Genomic DNA, 19,977 nt, shown 5'->3' with positions numbered 1-19,977 from the left:
GGTGTAATTTTGCATTGATTATTCCCATTGTGAGAGTCATCGTGAGCTAGATAAAAGACTCGCACTTTGTTTTTATGTCTTGGAATAAAGAGCATTTGTAGCGCGAACAAGTGCATACTGCTCCACTTCAGGAACAGAGGCTTTACTATTTTATGTGCCTTTTGATCCAGTAATTTCATTTCTAAGTTCTTATCCTAAGAAAAATAATACAAATGTTTTGGCCATTTCACTTTTAATGGACAATTTAGTGGTGAAAACTTGGAAAAATTTGAACGTTCAGCAGTAGATAATTATGTAAACTATGTACTTCATATTCTTTTTCATAGAATACCATGTAACCACTTAACAATGTGGCAGGTACTTAATAACAAGTCAGTAACTCCAAGCCTTTCAGGATATTGTTAAGTTGTATGGGAAACTACGTAAATAATGGTTCTATTTGAAATACACATACTCATTGGTGTGTAGAGATTATCATCTTTGGGTAATGGGATCACAGATAATTAAATATTGCTATGTATAACCTGTATCTTCACTAACATGTATTTTCAAAAAGTGAAAAAGTATCACAACTATATTTTCCTTAATATTTCCACTCTTACCACTGTTTTGCAGCTGCTAGAGAAATAGTGTGCCTAATGGTTAACATATGGGGTTTGGGGTCACAAAGGCCAGGGTTTGAATACTGGCTTCCCCAGTTGCCACCTTGTGACTTTGTATAAGTGACTAAACATCAGGTCTCACTTTTTTCATCTTTATAATGAATGGATGGTATTTTTTTGTTTTTTGTTTTCAGTGGAGGTACTGGGGATTGAACCCAGGACATCGTGCATGCTAAGTACATGCTCTACCACTGAGCTATACCCTCTGCGCCCCCCTATAAGTGTTTTTGAAGATTAAATGAGATTATGCATGCAAAGTTTATAGCATAGTGTCTGGCTATTATTATCATGACCACATGAAAATGCCAATATTCTTTCTTTAAAAAAGTAAATTTTAAAACTCAAAACTATTTTTGGTTTAGGACATTTAGGAAATATACGAAAATGTTAAATATAACCCCACTAGCCAGAGAAGACTGTTAAAATCATGCAGTAGGTACAATTTTATATGCTATGAAAAATCACTACCTTTCCAGTAAATTACTAGATGTTCTGTATTTAAATATGTGTATTGAAATTTGGACCTATTTGTAATCTTTTCAGATCAAAACTTAAAATAGAAGATATAAAAGAAGCCAACAAAGCCTTGCAGGTGAGTAGAATTGTTTTCCTCAAGTTGGAGGGAAATGGATATATGTGAAAGTCTCCAATAGAAGGTAAAGCCTTGTGTACTATTATTGAATGCCAGGCAGAGCGCTGAATGGGGAGCTTGTACAGTGGGGATCCAGCTCTTCCCTTTACCTTTAGAATCACATTATTAATATTTCTCTTGTTGGAAATAATTTTGTCCACTTACCTACAACGTGTGACATGATAGAGGGAAACTGAATTTGAGAATCCTTAAGTTCCTGTACCAATCTGTTACTAGTTTTTGACCTTCATCAGGTCACATATCCCCATGGAGTCTCAGTTTCCTCTTCTTAAATGGGCTTATGATTTTGTGTATAGTTGCTTTGAATATTGAGTAGGTTAATATATGTGAAAATTATTTGGTACTGTTTATCAGTATATGGTTCTGAATGTATCTGGATGCAAGAATCCCTTTACAACACAGGAGAAAATAGAGTATGTGAGTACTTCAATGATAGATGACTTCCTGCTGCACAAGTTACCCATTTTGTGTATCCTAAAGTGTTATGTGAAGGTAATTTAAAAAGTCAAATAGTACTGGAAAGACTTAAAAAAAAAAAAAAAAAAAAAGCAGTCTCTTGTTTTTCATCCTCTTGTTCCTTCTCCACCCCAGCTCCTGCCACCAGAAGGGAGCTGCTTTCAGTTCTTTTGGTTGTTTCTTCTGGCATTTATTCCCCTATTTCTTAAGTACTATGCAGTATATACTCGTCACCCTTAATTTATTTAAACTCGTCTGTTGCCTGGTTAACATGGTGGATGAGGAATTTTGCTCACTTGCACCCTGGTCTTTCTTCTCTTCACTTCCCAGTGTATTTAAGTTTTTGTGAAATTCACTTACTGTGTATTTTTATTACGACTATTTTTATTGTTCCTTGCTGGGTCAAAGAGAATATTGCAATCATACTTTCTTTCTTGAACTACTTTTTGTTTCCTATGGAGTTATTTGCCCCCCTCCACCCCCACCCTTTTTAAAGTTTAGTTGTATTTGAGCATCTGAGTTTTCCTATACCTTCAAACACTTCTATAAAATGCTTCATGATACAATAATTGGTTAGTTCTTTTTTTCCCCTTGAAGTCATCTCTCCTGGAGCCCCCTGCTTTACTGCTCCTGTGTGGTCTGGCCACTCTTGTCCTCGCATTTCCCTTTGCTGTCATTCATTCTTTGTTTTTTGTTTTTTTTTTTTTTTTTACATTTTTTTATTGAGTAATAGTCATTTTACAATGTTGTGTCAAATTCTAGTGTAGAGCACAATTTTTCAGGTATACATGAATATATATATATTCATTGTCACATTTTTTTTCCACTATGAGCTACCACAAGATCTTGTATATATTTCCCTGTGCTATACAGTAGCTGCCATTCATTCTTAACATTCCCTTTACCCTTCTTATATGTTAGAGCTGCTGTTACTGGAAACCCCACAACTTCATTCTTGGTTTACTCCCTTGTTTTGGGCAATGCTTCCTTCAGTAGCCTCTTACTTGCTCATTTTTCTTTTCTGAAACAGCATCCGGTTATTTTATCCCTGAAGATATTCATTATAGTTTCTCTAAAGTTTTCTTTTGCAACTGCCATTCCTTATTTCTTCTAAATTCTATCCTCGGGTTTGTTTCTTTGGCTCGAGTACTACTTCATGCCAAATTATTCCTCAAATGTTGGATAATCTCCCAATTTCTATAAAAGGCACAGAAAATCTTGGAAGTACTATGTGTGTTGGTTAGGTCAATGGGGGTGGGTTGTTATAGACAGGTAGGCCTCAACCGTAGAGAAATCTGTTAACTACCAAACTGTTGGGTATCATCTCCAAATAATGTTAGTATCTACAGGACTTCTCTCTGGGACAGTTGAGTTTCCTGAGAGAAGGGTCCTCTAATAGCCTGTTTGGCAGATTTAAGTTGGGTGGCTGACATTCTGGAATTGGGCAGAGAAAAATAGCCATTTATTTGCAGAGTATTAGCTTGCTCCCTTCTAGTTTTGGTTCTGCTTGTAAATAACTGTTTCATAGAGGAAGCAACTTCAGCTCTCCAGATCTCAAGTTTTCTTACCTGTAAAGTGAGAGCGCTATATGTGCTGATCTCTGAGGTCCCTTCCAGCTGATATACTAGGCCTACCCTATAGTGTACAGCTTTTCTCCTTGGGAAAGGGGCAGAGTAATTTCAAACTAAAATAAATCTGGAAATAAGGTTGGAAGGCCAACCTTGATGACAAAAGGTGACTTCTGAATCTAATGATGCTGCTTGCAAATCTGTTTCACGTCAGGCTCTCCATGCCTTACAAATATAGCTAGGCAAGAAGCAAAGCTGCTTCCACTAGGGGTGGCTTTGAGACATTTCGGCAAATCATTTTCCTTTTCATGGTGTTCATCAAGTTGTATTGGATTATCTTTAAGGCTTTAAACAATTTTTTTAAATTGCTTTAAAAAAAATTCCATGATTCAAGGTCGTATGATTATTTGTGTTTGTCTGATATGAGCTATCTAGTTTTTGTTTAAAAGCCTTCACTTAATCCTGTTTTCTGAGGAGCTGTAGACTGCCTCAAGTGCATAACCCAACACCATTTGTCTTACCTCTGCTATTATCAGATAATAGGTGCTAGTTATTAAGACTGTCTGTGAAGTAAAAATATCTAAAATTAACCTTGGGATCTTGATCTGTGAATGCTTAGTTATCTTTCTTCAAAGAATTCTGCCGTCAGAAAAGGCTTCCAAGAAAACTCAGGCTTTTGAGAACCTATCTGTGGGCTTTTTTGCTTGGCAGATTTTTCTCTCATTAGGTATAAAGGTCCTGTGCCTTCGAGGTACACTTTTGAAGGTGGCACTTGCTCCATCTCCCAAGTTGGAATCAATTATACTTGGTTCTTTGGAAGCAGTGGCAATGTGGCTTAGTCTGGACTGTTTCCAAAAAAGGAACATGTGATGAGATTAATCAGAAGCACTGAGAACTCTTCTTTCACCTGGGTCTCTCATTATTAAACTGGCACCATCTAACAAAGCTGCTTTCATAGGGAAAAGAATGTACTTTCTAGCCAAGAGCTTGGTTAAGAATGAGTCAAGTTAGAAATTTGAGGTATCAAGTTAACCTCTGCCTGTTTAAGACTTCTTACATACATTCTCTACTAAGGTTTACACAGTAACTACTAAATTTGTGAATTACAGAAATTAATAGCCACGTAAAACTGAACTTAAGGTGAAGTCTTACTTAAAATAATGAACTCAAACATCTGATTTTCAAATTCTCTTCAAATTTTGTGGACTGTGTATAAGGTATATATAATGCCAGACTCATATGCATTTCACATAGTGAAAATTTATCCTTAGACTAGATATTCCTTAAAGTTCTTCTTAAAAATAATTGCCAACCGTGATAGTTTTTTGTTAAAAACATTTTGTCATGGAAATGTTGAAACATACTCAGTTGTATAGAAAAGATTAAAAATGAACCATTACTCAACTTCATTATTTATCAATATATGGCCAGTCTTGTTTTATTTATATTCAACCCACATTCCTTTTTTCTCACAGATTATTTTGAAGCAAATTCCACACTTAATCTCAGATAGATTAGTAAATTATGTATCTGTCAAAGAAAATGACTCTTTCGTTTTGTCTCTATATATATTCCTATAAAATGCTCTTGGTTGAAAATGTTTTCACGTGTAACTTTTAGTTACCAATCTTAGCATTAATATTGACATTTTTCCTCGTACTAGGGACTGGTTTGGTTGAAAGACAAAGAAGCAACACATTGTAAACTTTGTGAAAAGGAATTCTCACTCTCTAAGAGAAAGGTAAGGGATGTAGGAAGTGAGTCCAAATGTTTTTGTGCAAGTATGGCTTCTAGTTTTATTCATAAAGTTTTTTCTTTCGTTTTTCCATTTGATAGCACCACTGTAGAAACTGTGGGGAAATTTTCTGTAATGCTTGCTCTGACAACGAACTGCCTTTGCCTTCTTCACCAAAGCCAGTACGGGTTTGTGATTCCTGTCACGCATTACTGATTCAAAGATGCTCATCTAATTTGCCGTAAGACTCCAGAACTAAAATACTTATGTATGAAAAAGTACCTACCATGAAAGTTACATATGAACATGTATACAACATATTCAGATAGCCCTTTTTGAGCAGCTTTCAAACAGCATTGATACCAGTTTTACCTTCCAAATATTCAATTTATGGGAATTATAAATTATATAATTTGATATTTCCTTCCCATTATTCAAAAAGAATTTAAGAGGGCATGCTTTCAAGTAACTTTAGCCTGATTGCTGTAATCACGTTAATCTTTTCTTAATGCCATTGAGAGGCCAGATAGCATAGCTAACACACATTTGCCTTATTTTGTAAAGGCCTTCTTAAAGAAAACAGGGCTTCAGATTGTTTTATTTTCCACATTATCAAATTGGTATTTGATGGTGCCTGTAATTTTCTAAATGCACTTTAAAGCTTCTCACAGTTCTCAGCGGAAAGATTGGAAATAACGTATTTTAGAAGTATAAGTATTCCAACTTAACAGATTTTTCATTAGCTTGGTAAGATTTCAACCTATTATTTGCCCCCCCTTTGCCCATTATGCATTGGAAAAGACCTTCCCCCTCTTAAGTCAATGTTGTATTTGCTGATAACTTTCAGACACAGTGCTTTGAGAGGTATTATTTTCCCTCAACTCTTTTTTGAAAGGAAGTTAAAATTCCATATGCGTTTCTTAGGGAGGGCTCACACCCCTTCTTAAAAGTTGAAACATAAATCCTCCCCTAGAAAAGAATGTATCTGTTAACAGGGATTACAGGCCCGATTGATTCTCCTCTAACTTTAAAGGGGAAATCTAAAATGCAGTTAAACTTTGCCTTTGATATGACAGACTTGAGTGAAGTTTTATGCTACATTTCCATTCCAGTAACTTTTAGGAAGCATTACACTGTAGCAGTCCCACTATTACAGTATATATATGGAGTAAATTCACCGTATACTGAACACTTAAGCCAGGGTCCAGAGTAGATGTGGTCTCAGCCCTACCATTAAATACATACTTGGACTATTTCAAGCATGAAAATCAAAAAACACTAATCTGTTATATTGCTTATAGCATACCAGGAATTCATTATGTAAAGTTATTCTTGTGTAACTAACCATTTAACAGCATCATGAGATTTTGTCTCATTTCAGTCATGCACTTTTGTCTGTGAACCTTCCAAACTTGTAAGTATCGTTCATGTATTACTAGGAGCATTAGTGAATTAATCATGGCCACCTCCCTTCCCAAGATAGGGTTGCTTGTTCGACAAGATCATTTCCTCAAGAGTACACACTTCCCTTAAGGCTTACTATTTTTCTAAATTGCCAAAGTATGAAACTGATGTTTTACTTAGATTGATTTTCTCCATAATTCAGTTTTTGAGGTCTTCAGTTAGAACTGACATACAGATTTTTAGGTGGTCTTTAATGTTCTGAAAGAAATGTCTGAGATATGAATTATATATTCTTGGAACTGTTTTGTACTGATGGGGTGGATTGTTTTTATGATTGCTGAAAATGAGAATAAGCAAAAATGAGAAGTTTCAAATACTGTTTTATTATAACTGCACTTGAAACAAACTTTAAAATATCATTTTCTGAATTTAAGACTTGTTTCATTCAACAAATAAACCATGATTTTTGTCCCCGTTTAAATTCTTAAATTCACTCAAAACTTACTGCCATTGATTTAGGCTTTTTTGTAGACAGGCTTTTATGACAGTAATACAACTTGCTCCGTTGAGTTTTTGACTCTTCTCTAAAAAACATTTATACAAATTTTGGACTTTATGTTACAGACCCATCAATTTGTATTTTCTAATTTGTGAACTTCACATGCCAGTCCCCCACCTAGGAGTACTACCACAGTAATGCTATCATGGTGCCAAGGAATTGTGACTGTAATTCTTCTAACTGCACTGTTTTAAAATGTGAATTTTATATACCAAATAAAAGATTTGAAAAGATTAGCCTGCTTTAGAAGGCTACTTCATTTATAACATTCTATACTTCTACTGCTTACAGATGTTAATAGGGTAATCCTAAGAAAATAAAAACATGTCATCTTTAAGGGAGTACAGGCAGTTAAGATGAATCATTGCTCCAGTTGATAGGCCCCACTTACAGTATTACAGCTGCTTTCTCTAAATCATTCCTTAGTCACTTTGTCTAATCTTCAATTAGACATGGTGCCTTTTACCAATTTGATCTATAATCAATAACCGACACAAAGCATTCTAGGACAGACGCCATACTCTTATCTCCCACATTGTTTATTACATTAATAACATTTCTAGCAAAAAACAAGTAACAAGTTCAATAACTGAATTCACATTGACAGGTTTCATGTTGATCCATTAGCCAATCTGGAAAAAAGCCATATTGATCGAAGGGATTAAAAGTAAAAAAAGCACCTTTTTTCCTTGCTACATATAATTTAACACAATGGTTCTAAAACTCCGAAAACATCAGATGCAAATCCAACCGCAAGACTCTCATTTTAATTAAGACTATGACATAGACTTGTCTTAAATTTTTTTTAATCTATACAATTATTTAAAAACCATATGCTTTAACTATTGGGCCAGAAACTGAAAATACATCTGTGAGGATTATACTCCACAGTAAATACCCTTGTATTTGCACTGAATTCTTATGTCACTGAGAATCTTAACCTAGTCTAAGACACTTTGAGATAACTTTACAACTATCACTTTTTTGGAAATATTTTTTGGTACTTCAGTCAAGTGCTGAGGGGATTTATTCTAAAATCCAGGGCTAGAATTTAAACTTCCTTTCAACTTCCAACAAACACTCCTATCTGCAGGTAACACAATTATGAATATTGAGAAATCCAGATACATCTTAGATCATCAACATTTCAGAGCTATATTGCCTGATAAATGACATTTGAAAAATAATATAGAATTAGCTGAATTTATACTCCTGAAGCCACTAAACTCATCTTTAGGTTTTATATTTACAGTATTGTCCAGGAGAAATTAAAGAGTTACACTGTTTTCTAAGCTCTATTCCAGATGTCTGCTTAAGAACTGTAGTTTACGCAAGAGGTGAACCACTGTCCTCTAAGATTACACTATACTACTTGTAGAGCTAATAGTAAAATACATCAACCCAAATCTTATGAAAGCAGCACATCCTTAGGAGTAACTAGTATATAAAAAGTATCAACATCAGTGGTTTGAATATAAAAATTTATTTTTTTAAAGTCAAAGTATGCAACAAATAAAACCTACAGAAAACAGATTTTCCCATCACAATCTGTTGCTTTACCAAATAATATTTTGAAAACACATTCCTTCAGTCATTATAAAGTTCTTAAAATACAAAAGAAATTAAATCTGTAAGAAAGTCTAGTAGACCAGATGCTGTTGTCAGGACTTCTATGTTGGTGGTTATGCTTTAATACATCCCACGCCATCCACCTCCACTCATGCCACCTTGCCCATAGTAACCTCCACTGCCTCCACCACCACGGCCTTAGAAAAAAAAAATTAAGAACTATTTAACAGGAGATTAAAAAGACATTAAAAATAGTATAAACTTTTAAATTGTTCCACATAAGGGGACTAACACAATGAACCAGAGTAATCAAAGACACTTACCATAACCACCCAAGCCATCAGGAGTACCGTAACCTCCGCTGTAATTGTTCCCCATTCCCATTCTTCCAACAGATCCATAGCCTCCTTGATTATCTTTATTAAAAAAAAAAAAAAAAAGTTTGAGATTGATTGCTAAAGTAGATACTCAGCTTATTTTAAAAACTTTACATACCCATTCCATCTCTGCCGTAGCCTCCCATTCCAGAACCTCCCATTCCAGAGCCGCCTCCAGGGGTAGAATTCAAGAAGAGTTCAATGTATCGATGTTCTTTAGGAAAAAAAGTAATGGGGAGAAAGAAATGAGGGATCAAATTTACCAATAAAAGTATAAAAAGGGTGACTAGCTAATACTGAACAAGTAACAAGTGTTTGGGACCTCAGTTTCCATATTTATAAAAGGGCTGACTCAGATAGAAAACCTGCTTTTGGTATACTTTTAAAAAATATTTTCCAGGCCCTATCACAGAACTCAATTAGAATCTTGAGAGTAGTGTCCAGGAAAACTTAAGTACCAAGTGACCGATGTGAGACCAGATTTAGGTCAAGGTTAAACTCAATGGTTTAAAAATGGATTTGATGACATGCAGGAATAACTTACCCAAGTTGATCAAATGTATAGGTTAAGACAGTATTAATTTGCAAATACAAAAGAATTTTTCCTCTTTAATAATTCAAGATCTAACAATCTGTCGAGTATTAAGAGTATGAGTTAACTCCTCAGTAGAAAGCCCCGTAGAAAGCCCCATAGAAAGCCATTAAAAACCTACACTTATTAGAGGCTCATGGTTTCAGGTCCCAGACTGCCAAGAATTACCTATAGATCCTAGAACCTCTTATACTAGAGGAATTAAAAATGAGAAAGTAATACCACTTACGCATGTTATTCTTGTCTTTAGACATGGCAGCTACTGCATCTTCATGTGTCACAAACTCTACATCTGCTTCCCCGGTTGCTCTGCCATCAGCTCCAATATCAATATGCACTCGGATCGGATTTAGTGGTGAGAAGAACTAAGTAAAACAAAACATTTACTTAATTTTCTATTTAGATTATTGAAAGCCAATTACCATACACCTTGGTTTTATCTCATCTATTAAAACAAATGTAAAGTGATTGCTTTTAAAATAAGGTAGGTGGTATTAAATTTAAAAAGTATTTCTAAGTTAGAGAATAGTTTACCCCGTTTACAGATGAAAAAAGTCTCATTTTACTTACTGCCAAGAGTAAGCTCCCTCACCCCATTCCCAAGAAAGGTATTTCAAAATTATTGTTTGAAACATAAATAAGTCACCTGAGACTTACATGTGCAAAGAAACTGGGTGTTATGACTCAGAACAATGGAGTCTGATAAGCCTACCAACTGTATATGGACAGCTCTCAAAATATATCATTTAGTTCTAATCACAAGTTAACCAGACTTAAGTGATCCTAAAATGTACCTGGAACTTAATCTAATTGAGTCCCAGTGTGATCCAGAGCAAAAATTTTAAGAGCTAGATAGTAAATACTCTCAAGCTTTGTAGGCCAGTGGGTCTGTACCACAACTACTCAATGAATGATAAATGTGACTGATTTGGGCTGAAATCTGCTGATTCTTTAACCAATTTGAAACCAATTTTAAATGAGTGATAGGAGCATCTACTCGCATTATTTGCAGTTCTTCAGTTTCTAATCACATGGCCTAGAAAAATCAAACCACTAAAACTTACTGACTTGTTACACATTTACAACATTTTCAGAACTTGACACAAGGGAAATAATCTTCCAGTCATCACCACTTCCTGCTGTTCAGTCATTCACCGAATTATTAACTAGACTTTATGAATGGAGTTTTACTTGCTTGAATCCTATGTAGGTTGGCACACAATGGACACAAATTCATCAACTACTGATAAGGACATGTATTTTCAAATTAAAAGGACTTTTGACATTAAAACTAAAAAGAAAAAGATGAGTACATTAACAGTGCCTCAAAATTTAGGTACCAGGATTACATGATACCAGTAATGAATTACTAAAATTACTTACATTAGCAATGTCATTTTCAGTTGCCCGAAAAGGTAGTCCTCTCATATGTACAAAATGACCACCATGAAAACCTGAACTTGCATCGCCAGCTCCACCATAGCCATGTCCTCCCATACCTAGAGTATAAAATTTCCACAGATTATTTCTTCCCTATACGCACCTTTTCCTATTTACCTTTTCTCTGACAGCTAAGAAATCTTAATACTTACAGTTGTTCTAAACATCAAATGGAGACTTTCCCTTTAAGTATACAACTGTGTAAAGCCCTATGTAGGAATGCACTGAAATATGCCTGAGTTGACTTCTGTATACAAGTCACCCATATTACCACTAAGTGCATGTAAAGTACTAAAATTCACCTTAAAATGACTATGTCTTTAATATTTATTTTACCTCTTCCATCTCTCATTCTGTCATCAAAGCCATCATTTCCATAGCCGTAATTATTATAGCCACCATAGTCATCAAAACCTCCATAACCTGTAGAATTTAAGGAGAAATACAAGAATACACTCTTAGGAGACAAATTTTATAATGTAGTTTACAAAAGCACATTTTGAGGCAAGTAATCTGGTTAAACTTATTATTACAAGTTTGTAACTCCCAACTTAGTGTATATAGAAAAAAGCAGTTAACACTTGGTGGAAATAAAAAATCTGACAAGTATACATTTAGACATCAAAACTAATTTTCATCCTGGTGCCAAATAAAAGGTCAAAATTTGCCAGTATCTTTTAAAAATTTCAGTGTCAAGTCATCTAGGTGACAATATGTGCATCAGTCAAGTCCCATAGCTGGCCATGGGAATCCATATTTTCATGAACAGGTTTTAAAACCTAGTAGGTACTGAAATTACTGCCATTTCTGTATTTCTTGACAAAGTGTCAGAAACATTAAGAAAATGACAACAGAACCTTTGTTCATTAGATACACATACCACCATCATATCCATCACCTCCTCGTCGCATTCTGTCATACATACTTCCACGCCCAGCTCCATAATAACCCCCTCTTCCTCCTATTGGTCTATCATATGGTCCTGGTCGCTGGCCCAGCAATCTTCTTGGTGGATCATAAAATCCTTTGATTTCACTCCTGCTACTTCTGAAGATCTCAATATACCTATTTGAAAATGGTTTAAGGTACAGGTTTCAGCATAAATGTACTAGAGTAAATAAAATACTGGGCAAAATGCAGTTTTTCTACATCTAGATATAACCCAATTTAAATTGCCTAAATACACTGTAAGTTAACATTGTTTACACCTACAAACTTAAATAATTAATATTTAAGTTTTGCATAGACAAATTAGTCATTTGAAAACAATTCACAAAATACATAATTTTAGCTTGTTTCCTTTAGTACATGATAGGTGTTTAGAGAAAATAGTTGATTATACAAAAGCATTTATCAACAACATCCTACAGAAAAATGGAAACAATCTAATTTTAATTTAAGCAAACTATTAGCATTAATTCCCCACCCAAATCTGTAGTTTCCAAGTTAAATTTAGATAATTATCAATTCTTTTAAACTACCCCAGAAAAATGTTATTGTTACCCCCCCATTTAAGCAATAGTGACCCACAACCCCCAAAAATAAAAATTTAACACCATCCCAAACTCTCCATCCCCACCTGTGCCCTATTCTTTCCTTGTGTTTCCCCAGAGCATTTTCTGCTATCTCCTTTGAAGCAAACTGCACGAAGGCCTCCCCTGTGCTTCTCCCCTGGTAGTCCATCGTCAATGTTATCCCATTTGGCACGATTTCCAACCCTTTAACCCAAGGACAAATAACCCCATCAAGGGGAACAGTGTTAAAGGCTGAAACATTCCCATCTGAATCAAATATTTAAAACAAGTCTAAACAAAACAAAACAAAAAAAAAAAGCTTAGTTTTCCCAACACCCCATCATACAAAAGGAAGATTTTTTTCAAATATTATTGGAATACATAATTTTTTTTTTTGCAACCAATGTCTTTTAAAATTACACACTCTAAAAACCCACCTAATAATACATGGAAAAAAAATCAAATTTAACTATGCTCCATATGCTAATAAATGACTTCACACATAATTACTCTCAATTAAGTTTATCATATATTAGGTTTTTACACATTCTACACATTCTGTACTGAATATTAACTGGAGCATATTGTATAACTTAATACATTAACCAAGATATACTCAAATCAGAAAGTCCCCCAAACAAATGAGTTTTACAAATTAAAAACCAAGTAACAAATATAAAATTAAAATACTACTAAACTTTGACTAATACTAGAGGTACCTTGAAAGAACTGAACTATTTCCTCTTTGCTGCAACCAAATGGTAGTCCACGAAGTCGTACTGTCCCATCACTAGCGTCATTTGGACCATTATGTTTCATAACCCAATCCATCTCAATACCGATTTAAATGCTATAAAAAATAAACAAGCACATAAAGCAGTCAATCAAAATACACTCTTGTCAGAGGTACTGAAGAAACACCTCTCAGTGGTGCACAACAGGAAATGTAACATATGGTTCAGTGACTCTGGTAACAATGCCACAACACAATGATAACTTTCTATTTTGGAATAGGCAAAAAACTGGGAAAAGGCAGTGAAATCTGACCCCCTCCCCACCTAAAGTACTGAATTTCTAAGGATCAAATACTATATATTGTCTAATTTTAAGAAAACTTACATAATCCCACTATCAGTATTCAAATTCTTATTTCTTGACCCTGTCGATCTTAATGTCCACTCTAACCTCTTCCTCAAGTTTCCACTCACATTTTTCAGGTTTTATAACTCACTTGAACGGTTATGCAAATCCTTTAAAACTTAATTACTCAACAGTTGCACATGATACCACCACACATTCACAGCAAGAACCTAAGTCAAAAGTACAACGTGTACGTCTTTGATGTTGGAAGAGTGGTATTACAAGTATAAAGTTTTCAGATGCACTATTATTCTGAACACATTAAATTGTTTTTGAAGGGACAAAAGTTCCTATTTATTTTAAATCTGATTTAAACAATCCCAAAAAAGCAAGTTTTAAAATTACAAAGTTAATTAGGTTGAATCTTAAAACTGAGATAAAAGGGCATTCAAAAGTGAATGCCTTCTAATTTAAGTATCAGTGTGTGTGTTTTTTTAATCTACCCATCTGGAAGTTATTGAAGATAGTATATTAACCATTATTACTTTAATTTTAAACACTTTTTTAAAAAAGGTAATGCATTTTCACATTAAAGTATTAAAGAGTACAAGCCCTCCTTTCCCTCCAAAAAGAACCATTCACCAAACCTCCTTCCAAAGAACAACCACCGTTTCTTTTAAAATTCCATAACGTTTTCAAGAGGTTAATGCAGAAGTCCTTCAGCTGCAGAAACTTACCAGACCATACAAATTTCTCTATGCAGCTGTAGGAATCCTACTCACCTGAATATTTCAAACCTTTCCCTCACCACTTCCTCCGCTGTAAACAAAACAATTGTTCACTTGACTCCTTTAAAGCTTGAGGATTGTATTTCATATAAACAATATTCACTAATGTTTAACTTCATGCAATCTACCTATCAGCGTAACTTATGGGTAGCATCTGCAAAGAGTAAAATTTTTTCCTAGAACCCATGCGTTTAAAATAAGCTAATGTAGAAGTTATACAAATCTGGTTATTAATCAATTACCTCTGCATATGAATCACCTTTGGTATTTGTCTTGCCATTTTTTTAAAGCAACCCTAAGTGCCACTCTAGACATATATGTTCAAAATAGTAAGAAAGCAAATTCTTATCTGACATTAACAATTAATCCTTATGCACACAAATAACTAATATGAACTTTTAAGAGAAAGGAAATTGAGTCTGAATTTCTAGTCTGCTACTCACCGGCTACTTAGTTTAGGCAAACTACTTAAACAGTGCATTCAACTGTAAAATGTAGCAGTGGTACTTAGTAGCACTGGACTGTTTAAGAATGGTTCACAGTACTTGGTCTGCAACATGGTATTCATTCAATGGCAGCCACTCTCACTGGATTTTAAGGGGCCCTGTAAAACTAAAGAAATAAACTACAAACTAACAGAACCTTAAAGGACAGGAAACTATTCTGAATCTTGAAAGAAAGTAAGGACTGTTATAACAAGTCTTTTTCAAAGTCAACAAAGGCTTAAGTTTTCAAGTGTCCTTAGAAATTCTCTAAAGCAGAGGGGAAAAAAAGGGTCTGAAAAATGTTTACTAGGATACATAGTAGCTAGACAATTTTTTTAAAAAAGTTCTAGAGTAGCCTGGAAAGTAGGCTTTGGGAAAGAGGTTAACATCTTTATCACTTTCTTAAAAAAATTTTTTTTAGGGGGAGGGTATAGCTCAAGTGGTAGAGTGCATGCTTAGCATACACAAGGTTCTGGGTTCAATCCCCAGTACCTCCTCTAAAAATAAATATATAAGTAAACCTAATTACCTCCTCCCAAAAAACAAAAATAAAAAAATTTTTTTTAAATCATAGCACCAACTTAAGAAATAACTGTTTTCTATAATGGGTGACTTAGGAACAGAAGAGGAAAAAGTGCAGAGGATTTAACCTCAAATGTTAACTTCCTCATGAAAAATTTAAGAACTTTGCAAAGTCAATCTGATCTGTTGTGAAGACCTTAGATGTGGTGCTTCGTGTCATTTAGAGCATTTTTCAATATAAAGACACCATTAGGAACAAATACCAGAAAAAGATGGAAATTAACTTATCTTCACTATAAATCTTAGCACTTTCCAAGAAATATTTGCAAGCAAACTATTTTGATTTTGGGGTCAGCCTGTACCAATAAGACCTGTGCAGTTTATAAAAAAAAAATATCAAATTGTTAATACAAATTTAAATTGGGGAAAAGTTAACCAGATTCAGAAGACAAACTATTTTATGGGGTGACTCTCCATCGCATGTGTATGAAGAGTACAAAATAAAGACAAGCCACTCTCTTACCTCTTCAAAACTCAATTTGAGCCTAGAATTTTATTTACAAAACAAAACCAAGACAAACTAAAGGCATAAAAAATACAATTTTCCCTAATATCTTAATAAAGCGGTCTCAGAAACTACCTAAATAGCATTTACTAATTATTCAGGATAATCCATCTCAATCTTTCTTTAAATGTCATGGCTAATCAAAAGTATGCTTTAAGAATTCCTAGTGTTAGCACCAATTAAAACACCAGCAGTTGAAATATTAGGTAATTTTAGTCAGTTCTATGAGATTTTAAATATAATTTCCTAAACATGCTAAGTGAAAGAAGCCAGTCACAAAAGACCAAATATTTTATCATTTTAAATGGATCAAGTTTACAGTATGTGAACTTCTACCTTTATCTCAAAGCTGTTAAGAAAAAGCATCTAATGAAGGCCAAATGAGATAAAATTTCTTTGTAACAGAGGCACATGCTATCTCCTGAAGTATAATACATAAAGGGCTTGATACATTAATAACTAACTTTCTAAATGATGGCCCATTGCTGCTCAAAAAAAAAAAAAAAAAAAAAAGAACTTGAAATTCTGGCCCCAAAGTGATGCTGAGATGTTTAATTAAAATGGAAATTTTACATCACTCCCCTTTCATTGTGCTTGCCCCTTAATTTTAAATAAAAAACAATGTAAACACACCACCACTACCTAAGAGCTGAGGTCTCAAATTATTTGTTCTTTTTCTAGAATAAGTTACCACCCACTGCAGACCAGCCACTTGTTTACCAAAGTAAGGACACCGCCCCCCTCCAAAAGTTTAATAAAAACAAAGGCAATTAGATTGCTTTCCAGATTATAATGGAGATGAAAGAGGGCAGGAAAAAAGGTTTCCAGGGTAATCTAATCAGGGAAGAGTTTACATCATATCGTATATAGGAAACTGGCCTGTCTTTCAAAGTCCACTAGAATCACAGAACATCTTCAACAAGAATAGAAAGTTTTTTGTTTGTAAAGCTGGAAAAATAGATAATAGACTTGTTATAAAAATTCATATGCATTGTTGAAAATTTTCTCCTGACTTGCCCGTCCCTTTTGTATGGTCTTCAGAGAAAATTACAGACCCAGTTCCCCAATGTTCTAAGGACCAAAAATCACCACTCCATCACATGACCGGGCTTGTAGTTAGTCTTTCTGTTGAGTAGGCTTATTTTTTTGGTCAAAATGTTACTACGGTCCTATACCAAATAAAAAACATGCTTAGCTACCAAAAGAAAATAAACATCAAGTCTATTTTGAAGTACTTCTACAGTCTTATCGCCAAAACTCTTGAAGATTAACTGCTGAAAGACAGTAATTCAATTCCTATACACACATATTTGTCATCACTGGTTGTTTTAAAAACTTTTCCAAAGAGTAAAACTCATACTTAAATTCTAACCCAGTATCTGTCAAACCACACAGAACGATTGCTAAATCACCCCACCCCCACCCAAAGGTTCAAAAAGCCGTATCATAGTTCACTGGACCCAGACGACCTATTTGAACTAAGCCCATTACACATTCCTAGTTGATGTCACATGCTTCTCTGCTCACAAAGCAATTACCCACAAACTCTTTCAATACGTTTAAGGTAAGTGGAAAAAAACCCCTTGGAAAATGAGTACGTACTCTTTTCGAAGTTCCAAATCTGGAATATAAGGGCCGGCTAAGCGTCCTTTATTCCTCCCCGCAGACTTTCGTTTATCTAGCTGCCCTAGAGACCAGAAAGCTAGGGGAGAGTACGCCCCTTCCCCCCTCCCCGTCCAGCAGCCGAGACTGGCTTAAAAACCTTCGCCACCGGGCGGCGGAATTACAAAGGAGGCCGCCTGCCTCCTTTGTCCTGGATTTGGGAGTTCAGCGCCTTCGTCGCCATTGGCTTTCCTCCCCCAGCTCCAGCCTCTCTCATCTTGGGAATCTGCGTCAGAAGTCACTCGCAGTCCCGCCAGCCCAGGTAGCCCAGCCGAGACTGCGGAGGAAGGGAGGCCGCGGTGGGAGACCAGGACCATCCGGCGCCATTTCCATCGGGAGCGCGCCCGACGGCCCAGATCCTCCCCCAACCCAAGTGCCCAGCCTTTCCCTGGTCGCTTCCTTCCCCACCCTCATCCCTTCCACGGCGCTTCAACCAACCCCCCATCTTCTGAATCAGTTTTTGGAAGCTGAAGGGCAAAAAGTAGCAAGAGAGAAGGGCGGGAAGCCGAGGTGGCCGCGCTACCGTACCCAAAATGGCGGAGGCCAAACCAGAAGGGAAAAGAGGGGAAGTGCTGGATACTCCCACTTCGGGCCTCGGCTTCGTCCTCTGAATTCCACCTGAGTAAGTCCTCCCCCGGGCAGGCCGCCCTCCTTGAAGTGGGAGATCGCCTAGGAGGCGCAGCCTGGCCGCCTCCGAGCGGCGACCTCCACACTTCCCCCCACCCCACCCCCTCCCAGTCTCTTTTTCGTCCTTCTCCCGACTCCGCTTTCAAAACCACCAGCCCAACCTACCCCCTTTTACTTCAGATACCCTGTCGGGCGACAGAAACGCCGACTCCGATGCTCGCGGGGTCCGGCCGTGAGGAAAGAGAAGTCGCCCGCCTCGTGTAGCGCTCCCACAACGGTTCTCCCAACCGTCTCCGGCGCTGGCAACCGCTAAGGGAGCTGCGCAGCAGAACGACTGACTTGGGGGGATGGGAGAGAGCGAACGAGAAGGGGGGGGTGGAGCGAGAGCAAGGAAGACTAGCCGGCCCCACCCACTCTCGCGAGACAAGAGAGTCAGTCCCGCCTTGGCGCAGGCGGCAAGAAGTGCGCTTGCGCGTTGGTGGGATACCCCCGTTGTTGGGGAGAGGTGGAGAAAAGCCGGGTCTAGTCCAGTTAGAGAAAAAAGCTGCGAACTCCGCCTTCCTTGCTTACCAGAAAACCGCCAGATTCTCAGAACCCACCTTTCTGCTCTCGGGGAGGACGTGAAGTAGCAGTAGTAGTCCTGCCTGTGAGTGTTGCAGACACTGTGGTGTCGGGGTTTGGAAAAAGTTCCTCAGTGCTCTGCTGCACCAAGAACCAGTTCCGTAAAGGCCCCGCCCTCACCCTGGTGTCACCTGCGTGGTAAGGGCGCCACGTGGTTCGGCCGCCGGACTCGGGGAGGATTTTTCTTGTCCACCATGTTTGCATTATGAAGTAAAAATAATAGTGTTTCTCGACTGGAACGATAGAAAAGTGCCAGCCAGGCCCTGGGTTGGGGCTCTTTTCCCAGGCCTTGGCGCCGCTGGCCTAGCTGCCCCACAGTGGGCTTCGTTGGGGGCGGGGGCCTGGGGCTCATGATTAAGTTTCCTTGTAAGTCGCTCCTGGCTTCCTCCTCTCGCCTTCGCGTTCTCTCTTGGGTTTAATCTCTCCCACTTTGTAATCTTAGTTAACCATCAGCCGCTCGCGGCCAACTTCGGGTTGTTTTCAAAGTAGTGTATGCATCCTTGTGCGTACAAGTGACACCTAGTACTTTTTGGTTCTGCTGTCATACCACCAAGGTTCCTAGTGGCACCTTTTGGGGGAAAAAAACAAGCAAACCGAATTTCTGTAAAAAGGGTGGCAGGCAGTCGTGGTTCAGACATAAATGCAAGTTAAAGTGCAAAGGTAGGAACGTGTATCAAGTGGAGAGCGAGGGATGAGTTTGAACACACGGCTGTTCCCGTAGGTTGTAAATGTGAACGAAATCTGTACACCTTTAATGCTCAGCCAAAGACTTTACTCCAGACACTGAAAAGCCCATCGAAGGTGAGATGAGGGGACGCAAGAGATATTAGTAGTGGAAAAACGAATAATTTTTCCTCCATGAGGTCTTCATTTTGTAGAGTGGAGACAGGAGGCCAGTTTTCCATCATATAATGGAAACTTCCATTTCATGGCTTTAATTCATCCTCAGACCTGTTTAAGACAAGTGTAGAACAGTAAGAATGGGCTAGGTCATCGTGCCCTACTGTCTTTCTTGAGCCCATTCCCTCAAAATACGCCTCAAAGTGGGCAGAAGGCATAGTGTGGTCATCATTACAAGACACAGAAAAACAAAAGGATA

General features: G+C 37.0%; 3 protein-coding genes across 14 annotated transcripts in view; 2 read left to right on the top strand and 1 right to left on the bottom strand.

Moving 5' to 3' along the window:
• Positions 1-7,272, top strand: part of RUFY2 (RUN and FYVE domain containing 2) — a 37,975-nt gene extending 30,703 nt beyond the window's left edge. For all 5 annotated transcript variants that reach the window (XM_032491514.1, XM_032491513.1, XM_014556286.2 and 2 more), the window contains exons 16-18: positions 1,206-1,254; positions 5,002-5,079; positions 5,175-7,272. In XM_032491514.1, coding sequence (XP_032347405.1) covers positions 1,206-1,254; positions 5,002-5,079; positions 5,175-5,318 — 271 coding nt within the window. In that variant the 3' untranslated portion in view covers positions 5,319-7,272. The remainder of the gene's footprint in view (positions 1-1,205; positions 1,255-5,001; positions 5,080-5,174) is intronic.
• Positions 7,273-7,554: 282 nt separating this feature from the next.
• Positions 7,555-18,979, bottom strand: HNRNPH3 (heterogeneous nuclear ribonucleoprotein H3). Of its 6 annotated transcripts, none has more exons than XM_006181191.3 (10): positions 18,442-18,591; positions 13,248-13,378; positions 12,594-12,732; positions 11,940-12,079; positions 11,351-11,437; positions 10,958-11,073; positions 9,804-9,939; positions 9,101-9,196; positions 8,929-9,021; positions 7,555-8,802 (listed from the first exon to the last, which is right to left on the bottom strand). In XM_006181191.3, exons 2-10 carry the CDS (start codon positions 13,357-13,359, stop codon positions 8,726-8,728), a joined length of 996 nt encoding a protein of 331 aa, XP_006181253.1. In that variant the 5' UTR covers positions 13,360-13,378; positions 18,442-18,591; the 3' UTR covers positions 7,555-8,725. The 6 variants fall into 6 exon arrangements, with proteins under 6 accessions (XP_006181253.1, XP_006181252.1, XP_014411774.1 ...); XM_006181190.3 differs by having other exon boundaries at positions 11,895-12,079; positions 18,423-18,582; XM_014556288.2 differs by having other exon boundaries at positions 18,423-18,574.
• The window catches only part of PBLD (phenazine biosynthesis like protein domain containing), a 38,208-nt gene continuing 36,137 nt past the window's right edge, over positions 17,907-19,977 (top strand). For 2 of the 3 annotated variants that reach the window (XM_032491521.1, XM_032491520.1), the window contains exon 1: positions 17,907-18,252. The gene's annotated coding sequence lies outside the window, so the exon portion shown is untranslated. Of the gene's footprint in view, positions 18,253-18,756; positions 19,017-19,977 lie in introns of those variants that run through there. The other variant, XM_006181188.3, reaches the window with a different exon arrangement.

Source organism: Camelus ferus, chromosome 11 (assembly GCF_009834535.1).
Source record: "Camelus ferus isolate YT-003-E chromosome 11, BCGSAC_Cfer_1.0, whole genome shotgun sequence".
NCBI lineage: Eukaryota > Metazoa > Chordata > Mammalia > Artiodactyla > Camelidae > Camelus > Camelus ferus.
Note: the sequence above shows the minus strand (reverse complement) of the source record. Positions and strands in the feature narration are given on the sequence as shown.